At 33.2% G+C, this 18,490-nt stretch overlaps 1 protein-coding gene across 1 annotated transcript in view; it reads left to right on the forward strand.

Annotated features, from left to right (window-relative positions):
• CTNNAL1 (catenin alpha like 1) overlaps positions 1–18,490 on the forward strand; it is a 99,361-nt gene that overhangs the window by 10,623 nt on the left and 70,248 nt on the right. Inside the window, exon 2 of the mRNA XM_074280064.1 lies at positions 14,843–15,032. Coding sequence (XP_074136165.1) covers positions 14,843–15,032 — 190 coding nt within the window. The remainder of the gene's footprint in view (positions 1–14,842; positions 15,033–18,490) is intronic.

An 18,490-nucleotide genomic window follows, 5' to 3' on the forward strand; every position in this document is an offset into this window, starting at 1 on the left:
AGAAATTTAAGCAGAGTTCTCTTACTCAAAGAGATCACATGCTTGTATTTCCTAACTAGGTGAAATATGTTTAAGGTGTTATGTTGCTCTTTAAAATTGTATATTATGCAGTTGTACAAATTGTATGAGTTATGTTTTAAAATTCTGTCAGCTTTGCTGGACTTGAGTTTTGTTTTATGTTGTGGCTGTCTTGAGAGCTTAAAATATATGAACCTTTTGATCTCAAAGGCAAGAAGAATGAGATGGGAGACTCATAAAGTGTGAAAAGAGTTCCAGTTTATTATACTGTATAACCTTGTTGATAAACACTTTTGCAAGCATGATCAGCATGTGAACAGTAGGTCATCCCCAATCACCATTTGGAGAAGCAGCTCTTGGGCTTTGCATATGCATGGTATCTGCCAATGGGAGGAGAGCCAATCCACATCAGCAACCTGCTTATACTTGAGGCGCCCTGTCAAGGAATCCCTGCTTATGAGCAATTGTGCTGTGACCCTCAGACCAAACCTGTCTCCATGTCACACATCACTGCTCCTTGCTCAACAAGGGCATTTCTGCAATGTGGCAGAAAACTTATTGTGCACCAAAGGTCAAGGTGATCGCTGTACTCCCTCTCAGGTCCTATACCCTAACAGTTTTGTTAAATTTTCAATAAAAATTACTTAACTAACATCTATATGCTTAATTTTAGAAGCTTGAGTTATCTTGAAATCAATTTTTAAAACTAAAACTGGTTACTATTGTGTATAGGAAGGAAGGATAAAGTAAAAACTTTATCTGGATTTTATTTTCATATCAGTTAGCTCTCCCCCCTACTCCTTACTGTTTGGGAAAGTGGAAGAAAAAACTCACAGAATCATTTATGGCAACATGGTCATCAACCCTAGGAAATGATCTTGGTATGGAATATGAAATTTTCATGCAAAAAAGGAAATGCAAGTGACAATTGAGCTATAATTTTAAAAAAATTCTTGATTAAAGATTGGGAGCAGTAATCTGAAATTTAGAAACTGTATCATAACATTATTTTAGATCAGTTGGCATAATGACATGTTAGGTTATACTTTACCCTTCCCTCTCTGGGTGGGACTTCTCCTTAACCTGGCCTGAGCCATTCCCTGCTTCACTATTATTGGGAGAGGTGGAAAGAATCTCACTCATGCTCATGCCTTTTCTGGGCCCCATTGCTAGTTAAATGAAATTTCTTTAACTTTAAATTGCTTCTGTTATTTAAAGAAATAGCACATGTTTAATAACGTAACTGTTTAAATAACTGAATACTTGTTTTTAATTATTTTATTCGTTAAGTCTATGTTTGTTTTTATAAAGGTAAAAATCTATTTAAATAAGATGTTGTATCAAGAGTTTTACTGCTTAGTAATGAAAGGAACTTTTTTTAATAATAGCTTTTTATTTTCAAAATACATGCAAAACCTTGTGTTCCAATTTTTTTCTTCCTCCCTTTCCCCCACACCCTCCCATAGACAGCAAACAGTCCAATCCAATATATGTTAAATGTGCAGTTCTTCTATACATAGTTCCACATTTATCATGCTGCACAAGAAAAATGAGATCAAAAAGGGAAAAAAGTGAGAAAAACAAGCAAACAACAAAAAAGGTAAAAATACTATGCTGTGATCCACATTCAGTCCTCACAGGCCTCCCTTTGGTTACAGATAGCTTTCTCTTGTCACAAGTCCACTAGAATTGGCTGGAATCACCTCATTTTTTGGAAAAGAGCTATATCCTTCAGAATTAATTATTGCTTAATCTTATTGTTGTTGTGTACAATGGTTCTACTCACTTCATGTAGCATCAATTCATGCAAGTCTCTCCAAAGCTTTCTGAAATCATCCTGCTGAACATTTCTTATAAAACAACAATATTCCATTACATTCATATACTATAATTTATTCAGCCATTCTCTAGCTGATGGGTATCCACTCAGTTTCTAGTACCTTGCCATTACAAAAAGGGTTGCTGCAAACATTTATACACATGTGGGTCCTTTTCCCTTTTTTTGATCTCTTTGGGATACAGGCTCAATAGAGATATTTATGGATCAAAGGGTATGCACAGTTTTGTAGCACTTTGGGTGTAGTTCCAAATTGATCTCCAGAATTGTTGGATAAGTTCACAATTCCATCAACAATGTGTCGTGTCCAAGTTTTCCCGTATCCCCTCTAACATTTATCATTATCTTTTCCTGACATCTTAGCCAATCTGAGGGGTGTGTAATGGTATCACAGAGTTGTCTTAATTTGCCTTTTCTCTGATCAATAGTAATTTAGAGCATTTTTGCATATGACTAGAAATACTTTTAATTTCTTCATCTGAAAATTATCTGTTCATATCCTTTGACCACTTGTCAACTAGAGAATGGACTGTATTTTTATAAATTTGAGTCAATTTTCTACATATTTTAGAAATGAGGCCTTTATAATAACCCTTTATAATAAACCCAGTTTTTTGCTTCCCTTCTAATCTTATCATGCAAAGAACTCTAAGAGAAGTTTGTTAGATTTTTGGTTAACTGCAAGTTCTCAAAAGATGGTTATTTCAAAACCCATTCAGCAAATTATTTTAACATTTATTAAGTGCATTATGGTCTCATTGTTTTTATGTTGGGCATAAAGATTTGTAAACATTTTTTTTTCATTCTAAATCTCAAGCTTCTGTAATTCTTTGGCAATTGTCAATGTTGTAAAATTACTTGTGCATATATCTGGTAAATAAAAACTATTAAAATATTTTTAAAATCTCTTGGGATTACAACATATTGTTTTGAGTTTTGAATGTGGATGTGATTGTCTGATGAATCATTCAGTCAGTAATCTATTCAAGAGAAATGCCTTAAGTTACTCTGAGGAATACCATCCTGAACTTACAGGTGAATGTCTAACTGGACTAGAGTTGGGAGGACAATCATATCCTCTGCTTAAGATTGGATCCTTTTAACTCAGTTTTCCAGTTGTGTTCCTTTGAACACAGTGTTTCCCTCCTGATTATTCTTGAGTCTGTCTGTGAGGTGGAATTTTTACTGTATGATTGGTTGTCAACAGACTTGAAGTCAAATAGCTAATGTAATCATGTTTCTGCTTTTTTCTACTTATAGCATATTTCTATATTCAGAGCAAGTGATCAGATTAAAAGCTATGAGCAAAAATGCAAGTATAAAATATTTCTATTTTCTATCTGAAAATGTGTGGTCATTAGTTGAATGACTGTTTTCCATCATTGGGTAAGTGAATATCCAGCCTAGTCATCTGTCTGTTACTAGAGACACATCTTATTAGAATAAAGTCTTTAACCTTTCAGAATGTAAGAACATCTAACCACATTTTAAGAAATGTAACTTAAAAGAGTTTCTTTGTTTCATCAATGTAAAAGTCAGATTTGACATGAAAAACTGCTGGCCAATCTGTATTGGCCTCTCCTAGTCCATCCTACAACAGACCCTGGCAAAGATATACTCTTACCCTCTGGGTGGTTTTAAACATCTTTAGGCTAGCTTCTTATACCAGAGACAAGCCAGTGAAACTTTTTTTAGACCTTTTAGGCTACAAAGATTGTTCTTTAGTCTCTTGTGAACAAGCTAGGAGAAATTGTTAAGCAAGATTATCAGACATGCCCAAGGTCTGCTATATTTTGTGCCCAAGTGTCTCCTGAAAGTGCCCTCTTTTAAAATCTGTTCAGAGGAGAGATGCTTTTCTAGAAAATATTGACAGAGATTTTACACATATGCCTAACGTAGAGGTTTGGGCTAATCTCTCTATCTCAAAGTCCTACTTTTTTAACTTCGATTCTCCAGAGCAATCTTCTTTGTGGGGATCTTGGCTACACTCTTTGCTTGGCATCTCACTTTTAATCAGTATCCCAGCCTTAAGTGGATCTTTTGTTCTTAAGTAGGCTTTTGTCGAAAGGACTTTTAATGGAGGTCTCTGGAAACTGAGATCTCTGAAAAAATCCATCCTATCTCCTTTCCCTTTTAATTGCTACTTCTGGGTTTTCTTTCAAGGTCTTTTTTTGTAGATAATGTCTCTCTCTGATAAAAGAAATTATGTCTAACCAGCTATGTACAGAATTTTCAGGGAAGGTGGAGAAAATCATTCTCTCTCTAGGTCAATTGTTTTCTTCCATATTTCTTGTCTTAATTTTTTAACCTTTAAACATATATTCTTGCCCCCCACCCTGAGTGTTACTGTCAGTGGGAGGAGAGTTCTTTGGTGAGACTAGGACAAAGCCTGATTTCAGGCACCATCTATGCCCCTACAATATATTATCTCTACCCAATGCTTAAGTCCTTTTAAATACTTTGGCACATGTATTTTTGTGCTACCCCTTTATTGTTAGCAATGATACTGTCCCTAACCTCTGCTTTTTAGGTTTCTTTTCTTCTAGGATTTTGTGAATTCACCTTCAGATGACCAGCACTAGACAGCTATATTGATCAGCTTCAGCTTCAGGGATATGACTCAGAATTCACTGAATAATTCATTTCATTCACCTCCTAATCCACTCCTCCAATTCCTCTCTATGTCCATTCCCAGCAGGAAGTAGTTCAGAAGATGAGATCATTGTCCCATACCCTAAGGACTTTGGAACCCATTTGTTTGGAGTGAAACTGATTGTTGGGATGAATGGAACTTAGCAAAATACTACCATCTGATTGGACCCCTGTAAGGTTCAAACTGACCCTGTACTAATCTCTTATAGTTCCCTAGTAACCAACTTTATACTCTGTGATGTCACCAAATTTTGACTTCAGTTCATCTCTGTAACACTTCAGCTACATAGACCACTATATTTCATTCCCAGTTTCTGGACACTACTTAACTCCAGATTTGTGGCCCCAGATTTGACCCCTAAAAAAATTCAGCATTGGTCTTCTAAGTTGTCTTCTGTTTGGGGATCCTTAATCCATTTTTCAAAAGATTTCTTAACAAATGAAAAGAGCAGGGAAACGATGAGATCTTGAATGATGGATGTGATAGGCAAAGAGAAACTGAAGAATTGATAAAAATTATTCCCTGAGGAAGAAGGTTCTGATAATAGAGATAAATTTAGTTCAATGCTCCCAACCCTCGTGAGGTAATCCAGTGAGAAATCCAGGTTGGGTCAAGTCTCCTGAAACTAAATTCTCCTTATAAAACAATTTATGGCCTATGGCTTCATTACTACCCTCTGTTGGGTCAGTTTACCACTGGCACTGTACCTCATGGTGTTCTTTCTCTTACCATTCCCCCATGCCACATGGTATCTCTCCTAATTCTATTATGCTTCTCAACCCCACTTTTCCTCCCTAAAGCTAACTAACACTTTTAGGGTGCTAAGTCTTTTTCAGGATTTAGCCTGTCATCTAAGGGCATGCCCCAACCTCATGGAGTGCTCCCTTTCCACTGGATAATTGTGAGTTTCATTGAGGAACTTGTCTTTCATATGTTCTTTCACTCTATTTCATATTTACCATTTCTGGTGTCTTTTGTATCTCTTCATTTTTTCTGTAACCTCTTCTTTAAATAAAACCCTTTCGCCAAAGAGAATGGCCATTGTGAATTCTTCAGTTGAATGTTGGACTTAGAGTCAGGAATACCTGAGTTAGAATCCTACCTCAGATCTAGTTGGGTGACCTTGGGCAAGTTAACTTTACTTCTTTCAGCCTCTGTTTCCTCATCTCTAAAATGGGGATAATAATAGAATCCATCTCACAAAGTTATTTTGAGCATCAAATGAGTTAATGTTTATAATATGCCTAATAAATCTGAAGCTGTTATGTAAATGCCAGCTGTGTTATTGGGGTATTTGTTGCTCAATTCTTCTTTCCCCTGGATAATTGTATTGGGAAATCGAATTCTGCTATTTATTGAAGAGAAAAGCTGGCATACTGAGTTTAATAAAAAAGAAACTATAACCATTTTACAAAATTTAATTTCTTATTAAGAATTATTGATACAATCCATTTTATTATACTTTATTTTCTGAATATATCCCTTCCTGTACACCTATGCAGTGATCCATACTGGTAATTTTTTACCTCTTCAAGAAAAAGAGATACATTTTCATCTTTCCTTTCTGGAGCCAAATTTGGTCAGTATAATTATATAATATTCAGTTTCACCTTTTGGGGGAATGGTCTTTGCATTTACATCATTGCATTTGCATATGATGTTTTCTTAGTTCTTCATTCATAAGGCTTATGCTTCTCTGAATTCTTCATATGTCGTTTCTTATATTAATATTTCATTATATTTACTTTCCACAGCTTATTTAATCTTTCCCCAGCTAATTAGCATCTATTTTGCTTCTAGTTATTTGCTGCCACAAAAATAGTACTGCTCTGAGTGTTTTGTTTTGTTTTTTTTTGTTTACCTCCTTGGGGTATAATGTAACATGCACTCCTGGCAGTTTCTATTACCAGTCTGTCCAAGGCCCAACAGAGTACCTTTGACCACTGACCTCTGCAGTGTCAATTCTACCTGGTTCACCTCCTCTTGAGGCCTTCAAAGGTCTCTGGCCATGGTTTCTTGAATCTGTAGTTTAATAACCGGTAGCACACTCAAGGACAGCCACATGTAATCTTAAAAGCCTTTATTAAATCTACTCACATAATGCCCTGACTTGATGCCCTGACTTATTTTTTTATTAAACACCTGTGATATGCAAGGGACTGCAGTCCCTTCAGAATTATCCTCTTTCTCTCTAGTTTTGTGCAAGTCTTGGAGAAATTGTTGCTTTTCTTTGCTAGGTCCATATTTCTTATCTCTTCTTTTTTTCCTCTTAGAGCCTTTTCCTATTATCATAGGACCACGGAGTGACAACTGAAAGGAATTATACAGATCCTCTCTATAAATTTTAGTCTCTTTATTCATTGGTTTCTTCCCTAAATACAGACTTGCTCAGATTTCTCTCATCTTTTAAAAGTTCCATTTGATCCTCCTGTTCCCTCAGGATATCATCTTTTAGCTCTCCTCCTTATTATGGTCAGACTCATAAATATATATGTGTGTGTGTGTGTGTGTGTGTGTGTGTGTGTGTATACATATATATGTGTATATATATATATGTGTGTGTGTGTATATATATATGTATATATATGCATATATATGTGTATATATATATATATATACATATACACACACACACACACACACACACACACACACACACACACACACACATATATATATAAATGTCTTTGTTGCCTTTACTTCATCACATTCACCAGACATTGTTAGCAGGTTCCCTCTGGGATTTTATACCTTACCCAGAGTTTCCCTACTGAAACTCTCCACAACCCAGATCTAAAATATACATATCCAGCCCTAATATTTCCCAAACTCCAGTCCCACATCATCAAATGTTTACTGAACAACTCCACTTGAATATCTCATAGACATTTTAGATTTCAAAAGGTAACTCATTATCCTCCTAAGCCTTCACTTCCACCTAACTTTCTTGTTTCTGTCAAGGGTGACACTGTAGTTACCCAGGTTGAAATCTTCAGTAGTATTTAAGTTCCTTGAAAACAGGGATGTTTTGTTTTATTTTTTTCTTTCTAATCTTGATATATAGCAAATATCAAGATTTGCTGGTGTATTGTTGGTGTCGAATAATTACTGATTAAATTGAACAAACTGCAAAGATAAATTTGTATAATTGAATAAAGTCATTTCTCTCATTGTCTTTCTTACTTTTCTGTGGAAAAGTGTCCTTATATTCCTTGGAAGTTGAACCCAAAACCTTCTATTGGGATCTATAGGAATCTAATTTCTTTTTGGAATATTTTATATTATTAGTCCAAATATAGATTACCTGAAAGTATTACCATCATTCATAAAATGAGGTTTCTTGGGAAGAGTTGTCTTGGGAAAGGTTGTCTTGGGAAATAGATACTGAAATCATAGACTACAAGTGTTTTATACACCTCTTTAAACAATACAAATCAACATATATTTGGACCAGTATAACTTAATTGATTTCAATTTGTAGGATTGTTCTGATGAACAAAAACTTGGGCAGTTTTGTTTCCATTTTACTTCCTAGTATTTGTTTTTCTAATAAAGAAAAACAGCATGACTAGTTTTGCTATTCCCCCCGTCAGATAATATGCAATTACTGGTTTTAGCCTTTGTATTTTTCTTCTGATAAATAGTTCTATGAGAAAGGTTCTTGCAAAAGAAAGTGTTAGTAAAGTGCTATCAGACTGTTAGATCTTTCTGTTAGAAATGAATTCTCATATCTTTTGTAGACAGATGATATTAAATTCAGGCAAGAAGGTTAGATTAGAAACTTTATTAAAAGCCATCGCCAAATAGATAAGTGGTCAAAGGATATGAACAAACAGATCTCAAAAGAAGAAATGAAAGTTATCAACAACCATCTAAGAAGTGCTCAAAATTGTCACTAATAAAAGAAATACAAGTTAAAATTACTTTAAGATTGGCACTGATCAAATTGCAAAGAGGGCTATTCTGTGTTGGCCTTACATTTACATTATGCACATAAAAATTCACTGGTAATGGCAGAGGAAATTAATCCAACCTATTAAAAAAACAAGTTATAGTTTATGCAATTTTTTTATAATTTAGAAAAACTAGATATAATAGACATTTAACAATTATTGAATAGAAATTTTGTAGAATATAATAATTTTTAAAAGAAATATGGATACTTTTACAAAATTTGAACATATGTTGGGACAAAAAAGATCATAACTAAATGCACAATTGATAAAAAAGTGGTCTTAAAGCCTAGAAGAATTGTGTTCAAGTATCTCTCTCTCAAGTACATTCAGCAATTCTCTAAAACTCTAAGCTGTAGAGGAGCTTCCTCACCCAGAAATTCCCATACTTATAAAATCATATGTCTCAAGGAAATGGAAGAATACCTTCAAAAATATAGCTTGCCCAGATTGAGGAAGAAATAAATTGGTTAAACAATCCCATTTTAGAAAAAGAGATAGAACAAGCTATTAATCAACTCCCTAAGAAAAAAATCTCCGGACCAGATGGATTTACATGTGAATTCTACCAACCATTTAATGAATAATCAACTTCAATGCTATATAAACTATTTGAAAAAATAGGGATTGAAGGAGTCCTATCAAATTCCTTTTATGGCACAGATATGATTATGATACCTTAACCAGGTAGGTTGAAAACAGAGACAGAAAATTATAGACCAATCTCCCTATTGAATATTGATGCAAAAATCTTAAATAAAATATTAGCAAAAAGATAACAGAAAATAATTCCCAGGATAATAAACCATTACCAAGTAGGATTTATACTAGGAATGCATGGCAGGTTCAATATTAGAAAAACTATTAGCATAATTGACTATATCAATAACTAAATTAAGAAAAACCATATATTATCTCAATAGTTGCAGAAAAAGCATTTGATAAAATCTAACCTCCATTCCTATTAAAAGCACTTGATAGTATAGGAATAAATTGACTTTTCCTTAAAATAGTCAGGAGCATCTATTTAAAACCAACAAACATCATATTAATGAGGATAAACTGGAACCATTCCCAATAAGATCAGAGTGAAACAAGGTTGCCCACTATCACCATTACTATTCAAGATTGTATTAGAAATGCTAGCTTCGGCAATAAGAGTTGAGAAAGAGATTAAAGGAATTAGAAGAGGTAATGAGGAAACCAAATTATCACTCTATGCAGATGTTATGATGGTATACTTGAGAACCCCAGAAATTCTACTAAAAAGCTATTAGAAATAATACATACAAAATAAATCCGCATAAATTCTCAGCATTTTTATATGCACCAACAAAATCCAATAGCAAGAGATACAAAGAGAAATTCCATTTAAATCAAAAAATCAAATGAAGGCAGCCTAGCTGTACCTGATCTAAAACTATATTACAAAGCAGTGGTCACCAAAACCATTTGGTATTGGCTAAGACATAGACTAGGGATCGGTGGATTAGATTAAGTTCACAGGTCAAAGTAATCAATAACTATAGCAATCTAGTGTTTGACAAACCCAAAGATTAAGAATTCACTATTTCACAAAACCTGCTAGGAAAACTGTTAATAAGCATGGCAGAAACTAGGCATAGACCCACACTTAACACCGTACACCAAGATAAGATCAAAATGGGTTTGTGATTTAGGCATAAAGAATGAGATTATAAATAAATTAGAAGAACATAGGATAGTTTACCTCTCAGACTTGTGGAGGAGGAAGGAATTTGTGGCCAAAGAAGAAGTCTAGTTATAATCACAAAATAGAAATTTTTGATTATATACAAGTTAAAAAACTAATGGAAACAAGATTAGAAGGGAAGTAATAAACTGGGGAAACATTTTTACAGTTAAAGGTTCTAATAAAATCGTCATTTTCAAAATATATAGAGAATTGATTCTAATTTATAAGAAATCAAGCCATTCTCCAATTGATAAATGGTCAAAAGATATGAACAAACAATTTTCAGATTATGAAATTGAAACAATTTCTACTCATATGAAAGGATGTTCCAAATCACTATTAATCAGAGAAATGCAAATTAAGACAACTCTTGAGATACCACTACATACCTGTCAGATTGGCTAAGATGACAGGAAAAGATAACGATGAATGTTGGAGGGGATATGGGAAAACTGGGACACTGATGCATTGTTAGTGGAGTTGTGGACAGATCCAACCAGTCTGGAGAGCAATCTAGAACTATGCTCAAAAAATTATCAAACTGTGCCTACCCTTTGATCCAGCAGTGTTACTATTGGGCTTATATCTCAAAGAGATATTAAAGAAGGGAAAGGGACCTACATGTGCAAAAATGTTTGTGGCAGCACTTTTTGTAGTGGCTAGAAACTGAAAATTGAATGGATGCCCATGGTTAGGTAAATTATGGTATATGAATGTTATGGAATATTATTGTTCTGTAAGAAATGACCAGCAGGATGAATACAGAGAGGCTTGGAGAGACTTATATGAACTGATGCTAAGTGAAATGAGCAGAACCAGAAGATCATTATACACTTCAACAACAATACTATATGAGGATCAATTCTGATGGAAGTGGATAATTTCAACAATGAGAAGATCCAGTTCAGTTCCAGTTGATCAAAGATGGATAAAAACAGCTACACCCAGAGAGAGGACACTGGGAAATGAATGTGGACTACTTGCATTTTTGTTTTTCTTCCCAGGTTATTTTTACTTTTCTGAATCTGATTTTTCTTGTGCAACAAGAGAATTGTACGAATGTGTACACATATATTGTATTTAGGATATGTTTTAACCTGTTTACCATGTATGAGACTGCCTGCCATCTAGGAAAGGGGGTGGAAGGAAGGAAGAGAAAAGTTGGAACAGAAGTGATACAAGGAACAATGTTGAAAAATTATCCATGCATGTGTTCTGTCAATAAAAAGCTTTAATAAAAAAATAAAATAAAAAAATCATATGTCTCTTCTCTAACCCTTTATAGATATATATCCCTATATATAAAACTGTAATAAGATGGGGGGAAATGTACAAAGGACTCAGATCTAAACAAAAACTAAATAATGCCATCTCAACTAACAAATGTGTATGAATAATGTTCAAAAGAAAGATTCCCCAAATCAGTAATAATAAGAAAAATGAAAATCAAAACAACTGAGATTTTATTTCACAACAAAAGATAGAAATAGCTAATATTAGAGAAGATGGGCACAATAATAGATTATAATAAGAGTGGAAATGGAAATTGAACCAGCCATTCTATAAAGCAATTTGATATTATTTTTTTAAAATTTATTAAAATATTCTTATGCTTTGATCCAAAGATTTCACTGTTGGACACATACTCCTGTTAAAAAACAAACAAACAAACAAACAAACAAAAACAGAAGGATCTCCTGTTTACCAAGACATTTTTAGCAGCACCTTTTGTACTTATAAAGAAGCAGCAGCAAAAAATTTACCCATCGGAAGTGGCTAAACAAATTGTGATACATGAATATAATACTGACTGAGCTGGAAAAAGCTGTGAATTAGAATTCAGAGAAGCTTGTGAAATATATGTTAGCTGTTGCAGCATGAAGTAAGATAAAACAATTTAAATGGAAAAGACTTTTAAAAAGTGAAATAATGACTAAGCTTATTCTTGGAGAAAAATTGAAAAATCTATCTTCTAACTCCATTTTTGTAGAGATGGAAGATCAAAGAAGTTGAGTATTTCACAGAGTGGCAGACATGATTGGGGTATTAGTTTGCTGAACTGCCTTAATTTTTTTTTATTCTTTGCTATAAGTGATGACTTACTAGGGAGGGATGGGGGAAATATTTGAAAATAAAATTGATGTTTAAAAATAAGAGTAAATGGGTAGCGAGGTGGCACAGTGGATAGAGCACCAGCCCTTAAGTCAGGAGGATCTGAGTTCAAATGTGGTCTCATACACTTAACACTTCCTAGCTGTGTGATCTTGGGCAAAGTCACTAACCCAATTGCCCGTCAGCAAAATAAATAAATAAATAAATAAATACATAAACAAACACATAAATAAATAAATAAATAGGCCAAATGTGTTGATTTGTTTTCCTTGGCCATATGTTTTTATTATTATTAATGTTTTTTTTGGAGAGGGTGAATGTCATTGAGAAATTATAGTAGTATAAAATTAAAAAATAAAACTTTTTTAAAAGAGTGAGCCAAAGAATAAAACATAGAAGCAATAAACAAATTAATGAGACAACATATCAGAATGGAATATATCTTCTAATACTCATGCTAACAAAGAGAGAAAGAAAATACAATAACACCAGAAAATTAATAAATCATGACATAAGCACAAAAGTAAAAATTCTAAAAATTAAAAATGTTTAACAAAAAAGACTGTTGAACTGATAAATAAAACTAAGCTTTAGCTGCCTTTTTTTTTTTTTTTTTTGAAAAAATAAGTACCAAACAAGTAGATAAACCATTAGCTAATTTGATCTTTTTTTAAAGGGGGGAAAATAAATTGCCAAAAAATTTTAATGAAAAATATACAATAAATGAAGAGGAAATAAAATTTATAATAACTCAATAACTGCTGTATCCAATTATTTGCTAATAATAAGGAAACAAGCATTCTTTACTATTTGCTATATGTCAAGCACTATGCTAAGTACTTTACACATATTTACACATTATCTCATTTAATCCTCATAAATATCACTGAAAGATAGATACTATTATTATTACTACTATTATTACTATGATGTTGAAATTGAGGCAAACTGCTTAAAAATGACTTGTTCGGGGTTACACAGCAGTACATGTGTGAGGCCAAATTTGAACTTATCTGTTTCAGGGCTCTACCCACTAGCTAAAAAATAAATGAAATAGACAGATATTTACAAAAACATAAAGAGAAATTAAGTCACAAATTGTCTTTTAAAGGGATAAAAATTTGTCAGAAACAATTTCTGGCCTATATGGATTTACAAGTGAAATGAACTCAGATCTTAACCAAATATTTGTCTTTCTTAGATCTTCAGTTTTAAGATAGTCTTAACTATATTTTATACTACTACTATTCCTTACTGCTACATTCTCCAGACATATTAGACTACTTTTCATATTTTATTCATACTATTAGATTATAAGTTTTTTGGGTTCAAGTTTCTTTTGGTATCCCCAGCACCTACCACAATACCTAAAACACAGAGCCTAATAAATGTTTACTGATCAATATTATTGTTTCATGGAATCATTGATTTCTGTTTGTTTCAGGGAAATTTTACCTCTTAGTCTTTTCTCAATCTGTTGCACTGTATTTCTGCATTATCTGATCTTTTCTAGTTTACTTCTTATTTTCAACCTCAATTTTATATGTAAAAGGAAATTTTTCCAGAGCTTGAAAAAAAATATAACAAATTCTGATTTTCCATGCTAAATGGAAAGAATACTGCAATCACTGCAAAACCTGCACACTCTGAAATGTGTTTAGTGCTTTAATTTGTTTTAAAACCTTTCCCATTATCAACGTCATTACTACTTATTAGCAAACAATTTTACATAAGAGTCTAAACCAACTATCTGCATCTCATAATTTTGTTCCTATTTTTAATGTATGTCTTTTGCCATTAAAAACTATTACAGATTGATTATTTTTAGTTTTTCAATTAATATTATTTCATGTATGTGTTTTTTAAAGGGCCTTTTAAAGGTCCTTTCAATCAGTATCTTGGAAGGGACTAAATTTTTGTTTGTTTCCTTATTCCTTAGCTGAAAGGAACCTCAGGTGCAATTCCTCACTTAACAGATGAGGAAACTGAGGTTCAAAGAGGTTAAATGACTTGTTTCTTTGCTTCTGGTACAATAATGAAACATAAATGTTATGAAAGTATGCTTAAAATGAGTGGTTATGTCATATTCAAGCTGGATTTGGAGCTATCAGGGAGATCTGGAATTTGAGTTTCAAGGAAAACATAAAAACTGGGAACTAAGGACAGCATTTGGTGATGACAGTTGTGGATTCTGTGAAGGTAATGAGCCAGCTTTCTCCACCAAGATCTACCTCCCACCTAACATTTGTTATTATTGCTTGGCAAAGCAACAAATGGAAAAATAGATTTCATTGTTCCAACCAATTATTGAAGGATAGATATGATGCCTACAGAATAAACTTTAAGCTTGATTTTGGTGGAATAATAATAATAGTCCTGAATTGTAGCATGGGATGATGTTACTAGTAATGGCCCAATGCTTAACTTACTCCACTAAAATAACTTGTGCTACATAATGACCACAATTAGCCATTGGTGTGATTAGATAAATACTTTAGTTTTTAAAAGGTAATTGATATACAATTCTAATACAGTTTTTTCTCTTATGTTTATAGATAACTACACTTATTAATCATAAAGATAAAACAAAACGGTCAGATAAAACTTTGCAAGCAATTCAGCGAGTGGGACAAGCAGTCAACTTGGCAGTTGGAAGATTTGTTACAGTAGGGGAGGCTATAGCCAATGAAAATTGGGATTTGAAAGAAGAAATAAATATTGCTTGCTTGGAAGCAAAACAAGCAGGTATGTGAATATTTATATTTTTAGATGTCTAATGCCAATGTGATTGCTATACAGATAGAAAGCATGACTGCTTTCTGTCTTAGATACTCTTTCTTCCCTTGTCTTTCATGATACTGCTTTCTTTTGGTACTCCTTTTACCTGTTCAGTAATTTCTATTCAATTGTTTTTGCTAGATCCTCATTTATCATCCCCTAATATTCAACAAAATTGAAACATCTTATCTTCTAACTATGAATTCTTTCTTTTGCTGAATTTTTCAGCTGCTAGAAGTTAATGATCCCTGTGCAGAAAATGTGTAGATTCATATATTTTACATGCACGTGTCCTACCATATATATAATGATCTCTTTATAGATGACATGTGTACATAGTATATTCATATATACACGCATGTATATATGTATGTATGTATGATATCCACTATCTCTTCTGAGTTCCATTCTTTAATCACAACTAATAAACACCTTCACTTTAATGTCCTATAGGTTTCTCAAACTCACTATATCAAAAATGGAGCTCATGACTTTTTTTGCCCCTTCCATATCCTTTTCCATCTTAAGAAGACGTGAGCCAGAGAAATAAGACCCAAAACACTAATTTCCTCTTTATCATCCTTTCACATAATTTGCCATCTCATAATGTATATCAAAATAAGCTTTTATAGCCAGAATGGGCAATCAGGTGATCCAGAAACACCATCTATAGACTGAATAATACATACTAATGGTTAAGTTGGCAAAATGAAAGGTTGTAGAGATGCCCAGCTCTCCCACATACTCTAGCAAAACAACAACAACAACAAAAACAACAAAAAACCCAGAAAAAAAGTTCTTCCATTCAGGTCAGAACTATGCCAAAAAAAAGACAGCAAGAGATAGGGAGAGGGGTCACACTAGGGTACCCAAAACAAGGAAGAAATACTGTAGATTAAAAGAAACCCAAGACAAAAACAAGTAACTTCAGGACAAATATAAAGTAGTGTCTTAGATGAAGAAGTGGCTTAGACACAAGGATTATATGAATAACTAGAAAAAGAGATGTAGATTGTAGATTGAAGAAATATTCGTTGGCAATGGATAGGCCAAGATGATATAATGTATGGCAGTGTTACTTAAATTAATGTCCTTTTTTACTGCCATACCATTGAGACTACAAAAGGATTACTTTATAGAGCTAAGAAAAAAATAATAAAATTCATTTTAAAGAATAAAAGGTTAGGAATCTCAAGAGAATTAATGAAAAAAAAAGTAATAAGGAAGGGGGACTCTCAAATTATGCTATAAGGTAGCAAGCATAAAAACAATTTGGTGCTAGTTAAGAAATAGATTGATTACATTATACACTTCTACAACAATACTGTATGATGATGTATTCTGATGGAAGTGGATATGTTCAACAATGAGAAAATCCATTTCAGTTCCAATTGATCAGTGATAGACAGAATCAGCTCCACCCAGAGAAGGAACACTGGGAAATGAATGTGGACTACTTGCATTCTTGTTTTTCTTCCTAGGTTATTTTTACCTTCTTAATCCAATTCTTCTTGTGCAACAAGAGAACTGTATGGTTCTGCACACATATATTGTATCTAGGATATACTGTAATATATTTAACTTGTATAAGACTTCCTGCCATCTAGAAAAGGGGATGGAGGGAAGGAAGGGAAAAGTTGGAAGAGAAGTGAGTGCAAGGGATAATGTTGTAAAAATTTCCCATGCATATATTCTGTAAATAAAAAGTTATAATTTAAAAAAAGAAATAGCTTGATCAGAGGAGCAAATTAGATATGTAATATATAGAAACAATTAAGCATTGTCACCTAATATTTGATAAGTCCCCAAAACCTGGGTTTTAAAGTAGGAATTTATTCTTTGACAAAAACTATTTAGGAAAATTGAAAAGCAGTCTGAGAAAACAGGTGTAGGGCAGCTAGGTGGTGCAGTGGATAGAGCACCAGCCCTGAAGTCAGGAGGACCTGAGTTCAAATCTAGGCTCAGACACTTAACACTTCCTAGCTGTGTGACCCTGAGCAAGTCACTTAACCCCAATTGCCTCAGCAAACAAAAAAAAAAAAAAAATCAAAATTTTAAGCTATAAGGAACTGATTTAAATTTATAAGAATTGATAAATGGTTAAATGATAGGAACAAATTTCACATGAAGAAATCCAAGTATTGATAGCCAAATATTCTAAATCACTATTAATTAAAAAACTACAGAATACAATAACTCTGAACATGTACCTTATACTCATCAGAGTAGCAAAATTGACCAAAAAAGAAAAATGACAGATGCCAGAAGGGTTGTCGGGAAAACAGATATATTATGCTGTTGAAGGAGCCGTGAACTGGTCTAATGATTAAGCTGCAAAGCCTTTGACTAAGCTATACTGCTAAAAAAAAAAATCAAAGACAAAAAGTGCCCATATGTATAATCTATAGCATGGAAGAACAATCTTTACAAAAACAAAAATATTGTAAGGACAAACAATTTTGAAAGACTTAGGAATTCTGATCAATATCATGAATAACCATGATTCCAGAGGAAACATGATCAAACATGTATGTTACCCACCTTCTGATGGAAAAATGATAGAATACAAATTAAGATTTTTGGTGTTAGTGTTGATATTGATGTTGGTAGGGATTTCAGAGGGAATGACCAATGCAGAAATTTGCCTTAACAGTTTTATTTTTTGTTGTTATTTTCTTAGTTGGTGAGGGGGCTGGAGAAGAGAGGTATATCGTTATTTAAAAAAAAAAAATTTTAAAGAATGGAAAAAATGAAGCATTAATGCTGTAAGGTAGATAATACAAGTGATAACCATATTTTTACAGACTCTCAGAGCTGGAAGGGACGTCAGGCAATCTCTTTCAACCCATACCTGAACAAGAATATCCTTCCACATCCTCTCTGATAAATTATCATCCAGTCTCTGCTCTCAGACTGTTCTTCTCCCCATGATCCCTCCTGATGCAGTTTATTCTTTTTTTGCATATATTTTTGTAATTTAATTGTTAGGGATTATTTTCCTTCTGTCTAGTCTAAATTTATCTTTTTGTAACTCCTACCTATTGGTCCTTTGGAAGCAGTAGCACAACTCTAATTCCTTTTTTACATGGTAGCCCTTCATATCCATGAAGACTTTTCCTGGTTCTCCAGATCTCAGTTCCTTGCATGATTAGAGCATAATACAGTACAATTGTTACTACTAATGAAGAAACTAAGATACAGAGTGATTTATCCAGAGACATGTAAGTAATAAGAGGAACTAATAAGGAAATTAATAAGACTTAAATGCTAGTTTTGAAGATTCTTTGTACTGTGTTCTTTTATTGGCATGAATAACTTCTAATAAAGTCTACAGCTTAGACACTTTAACAAAAAACTTCAACAGTAAACTGTAACTACCTTTTTTTTTAAAAAACATCTTTTATGTGAGATAAGTAGCATGCTAA

The sequence above is a fragment of the Sminthopsis crassicaudata genome, chromosome 1, assembly GCF_048593235.1.
Source record: "Sminthopsis crassicaudata isolate SCR6 chromosome 1, ASM4859323v1, whole genome shotgun sequence".
NCBI lineage: Eukaryota > Metazoa > Chordata > Mammalia > Dasyuromorphia > Dasyuridae > Sminthopsis > Sminthopsis crassicaudata.